Source organism: Anomaloglossus baeobatrachus, chromosome 6, assembly GCF_048569485.1.
Source record: "Anomaloglossus baeobatrachus isolate aAnoBae1 chromosome 6, aAnoBae1.hap1, whole genome shotgun sequence".
NCBI lineage: Eukaryota > Metazoa > Chordata > Amphibia > Anura > Aromobatidae > Anomaloglossus > Anomaloglossus baeobatrachus.
The window spans coordinates 441,538,886-441,552,312 of NC_134358.1; the positions used below are offsets into that span (position 1 = coordinate 441,538,886).

At 52.0% G+C, this 13,427-nt stretch overlaps 1 protein-coding gene across 1 annotated transcript in view; it reads right to left on the reverse strand.

The window, feature by feature from the left end:
• The window catches only part of CMTM7 (CKLF like MARVEL transmembrane domain containing 7), an 80,702-nt gene extending 67,822 nt beyond the window's left edge, over positions 1-12,880 (reverse strand). The window contains exon 1 of the mRNA XM_075316642.1: positions 12,569-12,880. Within this exon, the coding sequence (XP_075172757.1) occupies positions 12,569-12,697 (129 nt within the window). The 5' untranslated portion in view covers positions 12,698-12,880. The remainder of the gene's footprint in view (positions 1-12,568) is intronic.
• Positions 12,881-13,427: the final 547 nt, after the last annotated feature.

Genomic DNA, 13,427 nt, shown 5'->3' on the forward strand with positions numbered 1-13,427 from the left:
AGGTTAGGGCCTTCCTGGGTATCGTGGGGTACTACAGGAGGTTTGTAAAAGATTTTGCGGGACTATCAGCCCCCTTGACGGACCTTCTCAAAGGCAAGAAGTCCGTCATGGTGCGCTGGACTCCGCAGGCCGAGGACTCCTTCCGGGCCCTGAAGGAGGTCCTGTGCGGACAGCCCGTTCTGGTCAACCCTGATTTCCGGAAGGAGTTCATAGTACAGACTGACGCCTCGGAGGTCGGCCTGGGGGCAGTGCTGTCTCAGGTGGTTCAGGGGGAGGAACACCCCCCGTCACCTTCTTAAGTAGGAAGCTCACCCCTCCCGAGCGGAATTATAGCGTAGTGGAGAAGGAGTGCCTGGCGATCAAGTGGGCCTTGGAGTCCCTACGCTATTACCTGCTGGGACGGCAGTTTCGCTTGGTGACGGATCACTCTCCACTGGTCTGGATGAGGTCCGCCAAGGAACGGAATGCCCGGGTTACCCGGTGGTTCCTTTCTCTGCAGGACTTCCGGTTTACGGTTGAACATAGGGCCGGTGGGTTGCAGGGCAACCCCGATGCCTTGTCCCGCGGCCCGTGTTTGATGGCTGGAGTTCAACCCCGCACGCTTGAACTGAGGGGGGGGGGTGTGTGAGACTGACCGGGGTTATCTATGACGGCCGGTATGTCTCGCCCCGGTTGTGCTCACTCCATGATAGAAAGTAAATCCACTATAGGGTTAATGCTGTTTCCTTACAGGCTGAAGGAAGGGTTAAAGAGAATCAGGAACAAGGGCAGGTGTGCCGGGTGTGAGGGAGTGAACAGAACTCCCCGAGTTTTCTGCTGGAGAGGCACATGTATTTTTGTTATGGACTTTTGTTTGGACATTAAAACCGTGTGCTGTGAACCTTAATGCCTGGATCCCGTGTCTTCTGCTGCGCAGCCGACCGTGCTACCTCACAACGTGCACATTTTAGAGTGGACTTTTATTGTGGCCGGCCTGAGGCACACCTGTGCAATAATTGTGCAAACACAGATGTAGACAAATTTGTGCACAATATTTTCAATTAAAAGGCCTTTTGTGTACATAGATCTTAAAGTTCAGCTCATGCAAAATGAGGACAAAGAAAGGATCACATCTATATTTTTGATAATTGTATTTACCAAGATGGGGGACATATTTCGGCGGGCTTCACATCAGTGGTATTCTGCTGCAATGCTGGATCCGGCACAAATGTATGTCCTATGGACTCGACGCAAGTTCCGGTCACATGCAGTTGTGTATGACGCACACAACTGCATGTGATCGGAACTTGCCACGAGTCCATAGGAAATGCATAGAAATTAAAACACATTTGTGCCGGATCCGGCATTGTGGCAGAATACCGCTCTAAAATTAGAGAACAATGTATGATCACTTGCTTTTTTCACAAATAATGTAATCTACATTGATGAACATTTTTACAAGGTTTTTTGTAAGGGGTACACCATGCCCACTACAACAGTGTTTTATAAAAGATCCAAAGTTTATCAATCTAAAACCTTTATTTTGCCCAAAACGTGATCATAATTAAAGAACAACAATGACTGTAGCACAGAGGAAGATTATAAATAGATTTTCTGTAGGTAACAACAGTCACCAATCAGTAGGAAGTGTACAGGCCTTTGCTTTGAATGATTTCAGTACATCTGCGGCCACAGAACATCACTAGTCTCTCACATTGCTCTGGTGTGATTTTGGTCCACTCTACTTCCAGTCTCATCCACAGTTCTTTGACTGTTGTGGGTTTCTTGGCCATAACTTTGTCACTAAAGATTTTCCAGAGATTTTCTATCGGATTGAGATCAGGTTTCTGGACTGGCCTTTTCATTGTTTTTTTGTTTTAAGGAACTGCTTTACCAGTTTTGCTGTGTGACAGGGGGCATTGTCCTGCATGTAAATTGCTGGCTGAGTGATGAACACAAGTAGGGAACAATGTGTTGTTGAAGAAGGTTCTGATACACATTTGCATTCACTTTGCCATGTAGCTGTATGAGAGGTCCAACTACTGCTGCAGAAAACATTCCCAAAACCATGACACTTCCTCCACCACCTTTCACTGACTTTTTAACACACTTTGGGTTCAGTCACTCCCCAGTATGTCAATGAACATAATGTTTCACATCAAACTCAAATAAATTAAACTTGTTTTCATCACTAAAATGAACTGTGGACCACTTCTCTGTCCAGACAACATGCTCCTCACCAAAGGGGAGTCCAGCTTTTTAATTCTTTCTGCTAATGAGAGGCTTGGTCACTGCAGAGTGGGCTTTCAGTCCAAATGCTCTTAAACGTCGTGACACTGTAGGACGAGACAGATCCTTACCCTGTTCAGTGCTGAACTGCCGTGCAATTCCAGCTGCAGTGTTGAAACGATTTCCCATGGAGATTCTCCAAATTATCCTGTCCTCACTTGCATTTGTCTTGCGAGGGCGACCAACCTTCTAGGAGACTTGAGTTTGTGATGTTGTAAAAAAGAAATATTCTTGAAATCATAGACTTGGAATGACCAACTTCTCTTGCTATGGCTGATAGGGTCACCCCTTTGGCCTTGATCTGGACAACCTGCTGCAGGAGGGTTTCAGTCACTTTGGAACGGCACATCATGTTTGCAAAATCAGAGCAAACTGCAAAGTTAGGTTCTCCAGGCCTCAATGTATAATAATGCAGCCTCCCCAGGCCTCCGTGTATAATGCAGCCTCTCCAGGCCTCCGTGTATAATGCAGCCTCTCCAGGCCTCCGTGTATAATGCAGCCTCTCCAGGCCTCCGTGTATAATGCAGCCTCTCCAGGCCTCCGTGTATAATGCAGCCTCTCCAGGCCTCCGTGTATAATGCAGCCTCTCCAGGCCTCCGTGTATAATGCAGCCTCTCCAGGCCTCCGTGTATAATGCAGCCTCTCCAGGCCTCCGTGTATAATGCAGCCTCTCCAGGCCTCCGTGTATAAAGCAGCCTCTCCAGGCCTCCGTGTATAATGCAGCCTCTCCAGGCCTCCGTGTATAAAGCAGCCTCTCCAGGCCTCCGTGTATAAAGCAGCCTCTCCAGGCCTCCGTGTATAATGCAGCCTCTCCAGGCCTCCGTGTATAAAAATGCAGCCTCTCCAGGCCTCCGTGTATAAAAATGCAGCCTCTCCAGGCCTCCGTGTATAAAAATGCAGCCTCTCCAGGCCTCCGTGTATAAAAATGCAGCCTCTCCAGGCCTCCATGTATAAAAATGCAGCCTCTCCAGGCCTCCATGTATAATGCAGCTTTCCCAAGCCTCTGGCCACCGTGTACTCACTAATTTATATTAAAAAAAAAAAAAACCACAAAAACAAGTACTCACCCTCTCTCTTCCTTCCACCGCTGCTGTCCTCACCTCTCTCCTCACCGCTGCTCGTCCTCCCCGCTCCTTGTTCTCCCGGTGCTCCGGTCGGCGTCCTCCCGTCCTGCACTCTGTGCACTCAGCACAGCAGTCGCACGGGAGTGACGTCACCGCGCAGGCACAGGGGGAGAATGATGATGCATAGCGCGGCACCGGCCGCGCTATACTTCATCATTACTGTGCGCGGTGACGGGGGAGCCGCCGCATCCACGGACCAGGCAGGGGGCCCCGGTGCCGCCGCTGACACCAGGCAGGGGGACCCAGTGTCGGCAGCGGCACCGGGTCATATAGCGACCGCGTGGTCTGTGACAGATAAGTGCAGCTCCTCTCTCACTGACAGGTGCTGGCTGCTGATCTGCCTGGCGGCCGCCAGGCCCCTAACCTCCCGGGCCCGGTCGCAATGGCGACCGCTGCAGTTATGCCCCTGATCTCGCCTCTCCACCGCCATCGCATCCGATGCTGGATTTTGACTCCGTGCGCATGACCCCGAACCTCATGCACACTGAGCTGAAATAATAATATATATTTATTAATTTATATAGCGCTGTTAATTCCACAGCACTTTACATACATTACATACATTGGCAACACTGTCCCATTGGGGCTCACAATCTAGGTTCCCTATGAGTATGTTTTTTTTGGAAATCCAGCGTTGGATGCGATGGCGACGGAGAGGTGAGATCATCCTCTGACGCTGCGCATTCATTAGCATGCTAGCACTCCCACAGGGGCGTACTAACATGCTAATGGAGCCAACTAGCAAGAGGAACTAACGCCCAAGGGACTAGTCTCCTCGCTCATTAGCATACTGTAACAGATCTTTAGAAATACTTTTTCTAAAGATCTCTTTATCTATGCTACTAGATACAGGGACAGTTAGGCAGAAATTAGCAATATGCACCTAGAACTGCTCGTGGATCTGGGTGCATATTGAGCCTCACAGGTTCCCTTTAGGGTGGTGTCACACACAGCGATGACGACAACGACGTCGCTGCTACGTCACCATTTTCAGTGACGTTGCAGCAACGTCCAGTCGCTGTGTGTGACATCCAGCAACGACCTGGCCCCTGCTGTGAGGTCGCCGGTCGTTGCTGAATGTCCTGCTTCATTTTTTGGTCGTCGCTCTCCCGCTGTGACGCACACATCGCTGTGTGTGTGACAGCGAGAGAGCGACGAAATTAAGCGAGCAGAGAGCAGGAGCCGGCGTCTGGCAGCTGCGGTAAGCTGTAACCAGGGTAAACATCAGGTAACCAAGGGAAGACCTTTCCCTGGTTACCCGATATTTACCTTCGTTACCAGCATCCGCTGCTCTCGCTGCCAGTGCCGGCTCCTGCTCTCTGCACATGTAGCTGTAGTATACATCGGGTAATTAACCCGATGTGTACTGTAGCTAGGAGTGCAGGGAGCCAGCACTAAGCAGTGTGCGCGGCTCCCTGCTCTCTGCACATGTAGCACAGCGACGCGTGTCGTTATGATCGCTGCTGCTTCTGCTGTGTTTGACAGCTAAGCAGCGATCATAACAGCGACTTAAAAGGTCGCTGTTGCGTCACAGAAAATGGTGACGGAACAGCGACGTCGTTGTCGCTATGTGTGAACCCAGCTTTAAGGAAATTAGCACCAGGTGGCAGGCAGATTAACACCAATAACATGCAGCTATCTGAAAGTGTTCTCTAATTTTGATCAGTGTTCTTTTTCATTTACCGTATCTCATTTCTATTTTTATGTGATTTTGAATAAATTCAATTTATGAAATAAGCTTAAAATACTGCTAGTTTACTCACATGTTAGGATATAATCACATAGGACTACACAATGACCGCAACATTTAGGAAATTGTGCGCTGTTCTCTAATTTTGATCTCCAGTGTACTGTATATACCAGGATGTGGCGCAGAGTTTAGGAGATACAGCTATGCTCAAGTGTTGGCACCTTTCAAATTGTTCCAGAAAATAAAGTATTTCTCTCAGAAAATTGCAATCACACGTTTTGTCACACACGTTTATTTCCTTTGTGTGTAGAACAACAAAAATTAAAAAAAAAAAAAAAGAGGAAAATAAGGTGGATTGGACAAACATGGGGTTCATATATACCAGGAAGGGGTCATATATACCAGAATGGGGCCTCGTATACCAAGATGGGGACATATATGCTAAGAAAGTATCCATGATAGGGGACATTAATACATAATGAAGGGGGAGGGGTGGAAACATATCTTTATAGGCATTAGAACACTACAAGGGTCCATACATCTAACCAACATGTGGGAGGGGCAAGTCAAAATTTTGCGCCAGGGCTCTTCGAACTTTAGTTTCACCACTGGTCATTTGCAATATCTTTGAGAAGTGATGATACACCTAGTAAAAGCTATGCAATTACAAATTATTGCAATTATGACAGTTAAAAGGAGGTCCAATATGCAACTAGATGGTATCTCTTAGGCTAGGTGATGACAATTTTTGTTTTTCTCATCCGAGAAAATTAGTCAGATTATGCTAATCACGCTCTGATCAGATTTCCTTGGCTGTGGAGAAGCTAGAATGGAAAAAAATAGAGAATTTTTTTCTATCAGTCCGTGAAAAATGAATGTCACCCAAGTGTGGTCCAATTTTTTTCCACTGACCCATTGAGTTGTATAGCAGAGTGCGATTTGATTTATGGAGGCAACTCAATCTCAATCTCAAACAGATTCGGTCCAAGGAAAAAGAAAAACGGACTTATGCCCAACCCCATGGAATAACAATGGTCTGAATGTGATCTAATGTTTTGTCGCATCGCACTCAAATCAAAAATACGGCCATGTGTATGAATCCTAATAAAGTGGCCATTAAGGCTATGTGCCCACGCTGCGGATTTACCGCGGATTTTGCCGCGGATTTACCGCGGATTTGCCGAAAATCTGCAGCAGCGGCACTTCCAAGCCATTTCAATGGCATTTTGGAAATGCTGTGTCCATGCTGCAGATTTTTCCGCTGCGGATTTGCCGCGGATTTTGATGCGGAAAAATCTGCAGCATGTCAATTGTTTGTTGCGGATTTTGGTGCGGATTTGGGTATAGAATGGGAAAAAAAAAAAAAAAAATCCGCATCAAAATCCGCGGCAAATCCGCGGGTGCGGATTGGCCGCGAAAGTCGCGGATTTTCAGGCAGAAAAGTCCGCAGGTACATTCTACCGTGGACACATAGCCTTAGAATATAACATTTCTTAGCATAACTGCATGGCTGTGCTCACAACTACAATAGAGGCTCCTTCTAGACCAGGGGTGGGGAACCTTTTTAATGCCGAGGGCCATTTGGAATTTTCTACCAACCTTCGGGGGCCGCACAAAACTATCAACTTAAAATTACCCTGCTATACTTAGTCAAACAATTAACTCATCGTGGCGGCTGAAGCTTCTTGTTTTTGGTGCGGCTATATTATTCAATATTGATCTTATTGCTTCTCACAACTGTTTTTCCACGTTTGTGTCAGCTGGGACTGCTGTAAATACATCACAGGAGATGCTGAGGGCATATACATCACAGGAGATGCTGAGGGCATATACATCACAGGAGATGCTGAGGGCATATACATCACAGGAGATGCTGAGGGCATATACATCACTGGGGAGGGCTGGAAGGAATATACATTGCTGGGAGGACTAGACATCACTGGGGAGGGCTGGGAGGACTAGACATCACTGGGGAGGGCTAGGAGGACTAGACATCACTGGGGAGGGCTGGGAGGACTAGACATCACTGTGGAGGGCTGGGAGGACTAGACATCACTGTGGAGGGCTGGGAGGACTAGACATCACTGTGGAGGGCTGGGAGGACTAGACATCACTGGGGAGGGCTGCGAGGACTAGACATCACTGGGGAGGGCTGGGAGGACTAGACATCACTGGGGAGGGCTGGGAGGACTAGACATCACTGGGGAGGGCTGGGAGGACTAGACATCACTGGGGAGGGCTGGGAGGACTAGACATCACTGGGGAGGGCTGGGAGGACTAGACATCACTGGGGAGGGCTGGGAGGACTAGACATCACTGGGGAGGGCTGGGAGGACTAGACATCACTGGGGAGGGCTGGGAGGACTAGACATCACTGGGGAGGGCTGGGAGGACTAGACATCACTGTGGAGGGCTGGGAGGACTAGACATCACTGGGGAGGGCTGCGAGGACTAGACATCACTGGGGAGGGCTGCGAGGACTAGACATCACTGGGGAGGGCTGGGAGGACTAGACATCACTGTGGAGGGCTGCGAGGACTAGACATCACTGTGGAGGGCTGGGAGGACTAGACATCACTGGGGAGGGCTGCGAGGACTAGACATCACTGGGGAGGATTATATATCACTGGGGAGGATTATATATCACTGGGGAGGATTATATATCACTGGGGAGGATTATATATCACTGGGGAGGATTATATATCACTGGGGAGGATTATATATCACTGGGGAGGATTATATATCACTGGGGAGGATTATATATCACTGGGGAGGATTATATATCACTGGGGAGGATTATATATCACTTGGGAGGGCTGGGAGAAATATAAGGACATTGCTAGGGGTTCTGACATACCAGGGGGGCACAGGCAGCAGTGTGGAGGCCGCAGGGGCATAGGCAGCAGTGTGGAGGCCACAGGGGGACAGGCTGCCGTGGGGGAGAGTGAGGAGGATGAGACGCTGCACGGAGCACAGGCTGCAGTGGGAATGCACAAGGAGGACGGGACGCTGCAGTGGGGATGCGCAAGGTGGATGGGACGCTGCACGGAGCACAGGCTGCAGTGGGGATGTGCAGGGGCACACACAGGCATGGGAGCACAAACACACCTGTCGGACGCTGAGGTAGTAGCTTCTCTTCTGTGGAAAAAGAGCGAGTTGAGCGCTTACTCCACCCACAAAGTATGTCCTCACGCTAGCATGAGGACGTAAGCCATACAGGGTTTAAACGGCCAGCAGCAAGCAAGACGCTGCTGCCTCCCGAGCTCTGTGGACTGTGGAATGTGCCCGGGGGCCGCAGAAAAGGTCATGGCGGGCCGCATACGGCCCGCGGGCCGGAGGTTCCCCACCCCTGTTCTAGACGCTCAATCAGAATTTCTGCCAAATTGCAGCTGATAAGGCTGCTTTCACACCTTCGGTTTTAGCAGAGCCGGCCAATCCGGCTCTAAAACCTATGCAACGGATGCGGCGACAAAACCGCATCCTTTGCATACGTTTTTTTTACATGCGGCCATCCGGTTTTTGCCGCTTGCGGCAGGCCACTGACTGAGTATGCGCAGTGGAAAAAACCGCATGCGGCATCCATAGGCATGCATTGAAAATCGCGCCGCATCGGCCGGATGCGGCGCAATGCGGGTTTTTTTTGCCGGACAAAAAAACGTGCCAGGCAATGTTCCATCCGGCCGCCGCATTGGCTAAATCTGCCGCATGCAGCAAAAACCGGACGGAACGCAAGCCCATGCGGCACAATACGGCACTAATGTAAGTCTATGCAAAAAAAAATTCAACCGGCAGCAAAAAGAAAACGGTTGCGTTTTTCTGCAAAGCGCCGGATTGTGCCGCACAGGAAAAACCGGATGTGTGAAAGCAGCCTAAGGGACATTCCTAAAATCACTCCAGACAGGGTAAATATTTTGGACTGTGGATTCTACAGCCTCTACGCCCCACAGTACATAGACTAGAGCACTGATCTGTTACTGAAAGGATTGTAATGCCTTCAGCCTGTGGATTTCATGGGAGGAAATGAGAAAAGTGACAGGCTAAACAATCTGACAGCATAGCGAATATCTATTTAGTAAGCAGCGAGTTGAGGATGGAGGCCTTACAACGATACTCGGAGCCTAGTATAACAGTGTGGGTGATCATCTAACAACCATCTGCAACTCAGTAAAGGCCTGTATGAGGATTAGGCTAAGTTCACACTTCAGTTGTTTTAGATCCGTCAGGTCCGTCAGCAACGTATCAGTCATTTTCAAGATGTCAACTGATGCAACTGATGTGTTTTTCACAGGATTCCTTTCACAGGAATCCTGTGAAAAAACGGATCAGTTGCGTCCGTTACATCCGCTGTGCGTCCGTTTTTTGACGGATCAGTCATGATCCGTCTGTGTTTGGGACAGCCCAGTGGGCGTGCCAAGCATGCTGGGCATGCTCAGTAGAGCATGACGGAATCCTGCGCTGGATTCCGTTGTAAGACGGATTACGACGGAATCCAGCACCATAGACATGCATTACAAGCTTGACGGATGGCGACGGATTCCTGCGCGGCGCGTTAATTTTGACGGCCCGAAAAACGTTACATTCTGCGTTGCTCCCCGCTCGGCGGTCAGTCAAAAACGACGGACCGCGACGCAGCGGATGCAACGCAGGGTCATCAGTCGCAATCCGTCGCTAATAGAAGTCTATGGGGAAATACAGGATTCCTGCAAAATATTTTGCAGGTTACCGTAATTCCCCAAGGCGACGGATTGTGACTGATGCAAAACACAGGATGTGTGAACTTAGCCTTAGTCATTTTTTAGTTGGCAACTGATGCAACGGATGTGTTTTTCACAGGATTCCTTTCACAGGAATCCTGTGAAAAAACTGATCCGTTGCGTCCGCTGTGCGTCCGTTGTTTGACGGATCAGTCATGATCCGTTTGTGTTTGGGACAGCCCAGGGGGTGTGCCAAACATGCTGGGCATGCTCAGTAGAGCATGACGGAATCCTGCGCTGGATTCCGTTGTAAGACGGATTACGACGGAATCCTGCACCATAGACATACATTACAAGCTTGACGGATGGCGACGGATTCCTGTGCGGCGCGTTAATTTTGACGGCCCGAAAAACGTTACATTCTGCGTTGCTCCACGCTCGGCAGTCAGTCAAAAACGACGGACCGCGACGCAGCGGATGCAACGCAGGGTCATCAGTCACAATCCGTCACTAATAGAAGTCTATGGGGAAATACTGGATTCCTGCAAAATATTTTGCAGGATTCCGTAATTCCTCAAGGCGACGGATTGTGACTGATGCAAAACAACTTAAGTGTGAACTTAGCCTTAGCCAGAAAATAAGGGGATGTACAAGACATTCAGGGAGAGTACTGTAAAAAGTGTATTTCCACAAAGACAGGGGCAGGGGCCGGCGACGGGGGCAGGGGCAGGCGATGGGGGCGACGGGGGCCAGAGACAGGGGCCGGGGCCAGAGGCAGGGGCCGGGGCCAGAGGCAGGGGCCAGAGGCAGGGGCCGGGGCCAGAGGCAGGGGCCGGGGCCAGAGGCAGGGGAAGGGGCCAGAGGCAGGGGAAGGGGCCAGAGGCAGGGGAAGGGGCCAGAGGCAGGGGAAGGGGCCAGGGGAAGGGGAAGGGGCCAGAGGCAGGGGCCAGAGACAGGGGCCGGGGCCAGAGACAGGGGCCGGGGCAAGAGACAGGGGCCGGGGCCAGAGACAGGGGCCGGGGCCAGAGACAGGGGCCGGGGCCAGAGACAGGGGCCGGGGCCAGAGACAGGGGCCGGGGCCAGAGACAGGGGCCGGGGCCAGAGACAGGGGCCGGGGCCAGAGACAGGGGCCGGGGCCAGAGACAGGGGCCGGGGCCAGAGACAGGGGCCGGGGCCAGAGACAGCTTGTAATCACTGACAGATTACAAAATGCCTATTGAACATATTAGGATCAATTCCGTTTGTGGGGACTTTGTTACGATTTTGATCTGCTCCATCAGTGGCAGACGGCAGTGGACGGGCCACAGATCAGCATTGTATTCTTCTGTGTCAGGTTCTCTAGAAAGAAATAACTAGTTCTGCATGTAGAGGGTTTTCACTTCCCCTTTCTAAAAACAGACACCAGTGGAAGGCCAGACAGCCTCCATAATAATGACGGGTCCTTCCTTTAGATGACTGATGCAGAACAGCTTATTTTGATTGTTCCAAAAATGGAACAAACAGACGTGTGAACAGAGCCATAAATAAACATGGACCTATCTTCAGGGCCCCCATAACACTAGCTTTCATCCCCATTACACTGTTAGCCACTGTTCCCTCATAACATGCCCCATAGGCCTCCACAGCACATGCCAGCAGCCACTCATCCTCCCTGTAACAATCACTAGCACCCACATAGGAAGCGGCGGCAGCAGAGGCTCTGACAGTGAAGGGAAAAGTAACAATGCTGAAAACTACAGAAATCTCCCACTGAGCACATGTGGCAGAGTGTGAGTGCCCGGATGGTGAGGAAGCCCCGCACACCGCCGGCCGCACACACTCCCGCACACCGCCGGCCGCACACACTCCCGCACACCGCCGGCCGCACACACTCCCGCACACCGCCGGCCGCACACACTCCCGCACACCGCCGGCCGCACACACTCCCGCACACCGCCGGCCGCACACACTCCCGCACACCGCCGGCCGCACACACTCCCGCACACCGCCGGCCGCACACACTCCCGCACACCGCCGGCCGCACACACTCCCGCACACCGCCGGCCGCACACACTCCCGCACACCGCTGCCTGCACACACTCCCGCACACCGCCGGCTGCACACACTCCCGCACACCGCCGGCTGCACACACTCCCGCACACCGCCGGCCGCACACACTCCCGCACACCGCCGGCCGCACACACTCCCGCACACCGCCGGCTGCACACACTCCCGCACACCGCCGGCCGCACACACTCCCGCACACCGCTGCCTGCACACACTCCCGCACACCGCTGCCTGCACACACTCCCGCACACCGCCGGCTGCACACACTCCCGCACACCGCTGCCTGCACACACTCCCGCACACCGCCGGCTGCACACACTCCCGCACACCGCCGGCTGCACACACTCCCGCACACCGCCGGCTGCACACACTCCCGCACACCGCCGGCCGCACACACTCCCGCACACCGCCGGCCGCACACACTCCCGCACACCGCCGGCCGCACACACTCCCGCACACCGCCGGCCGCACACACTCCCGCACACCGCCGGCTGCACACACTCCCGCACACCGCCGGCTGCACACACTCCCGCACACCGCTGCCTGCACACACTCCCGCACACCGCCGGCTGCACACACTCCCGCACACCGCCGGCCGCACACACTCCCGCACACCGCCGGCCGCACACACTCCCGCACACTGCTGGCTGCACACACTCCCGCACACCGCCGGCTGCACACACTCCCGCACACCGCCGGCCGCACACACTCCCGCACACCGCCGGCTGCACACACTCCGTCCTTACCGCTTGGCACAACTTGAGGGTGGCGCCGCCGGTGCGCGGGTAGGCTCGGTCTATGAGCCCCGGGCTGGTGGGCTGCACGTTACTGCTGCTGGCCGTGGTCCGGATCACCGTCACATTGTGCTGGGACATTGTGCTGCGCTCCCCCGTCCTCTACAGCGTTCAGACCGGACAGAGGCGGGATGGGGAAGCGGGGGGGCCACCACGGGATGCAGCTGCCACTTGTGGAGGGGCCGGCGTCCGCCCCACACTGCTCCGCCCGAGGGCAGCCCCTCCGGTCTGTACGGCCAATATGGGCAGAGCTGCGAGGGGAGCCCGGCTACACAGAGCGCTGAACCCGGGGAGGAGCTGCACATGGACGCCCGAGAGTGGGAAAAGTAGCTACATGTAGAAGTATACACATAAACACAAGTGGAAGCAGCACACATTATCGTATCCACATATATACAGTACACACAAACAAGTGTAAACACGCAAATTGAAACACATAGGTATTGTATCTACATATAAACTACAGACATACAGTGCCTTGCGAAAGTATTCGACCCCCTTGAACTTTTCAACCTTTTCCCACATTTCAGGCTCCAAACATAAAGATAAAAATGTTTATTTTATGGTGAAGAATCAGCAACAAGTGGGACACAATTGTGAAGTTGAACGAAATTTATTGCTTATTTTAAACTTTTATAAAAAATAAATAACTGAAAATTGGGGCGTGCAATATTATTCATCCCCTTTAAAGGGGTGGTCCGACATAACAAAAATTTTTGAGTTTAAAGGGGTTGTCCGACATTAGCTTAACAAAAATGTTTGAGTTTATCTGTGCTGTATTGTCATATAAATCACACCTACATTGTTATTT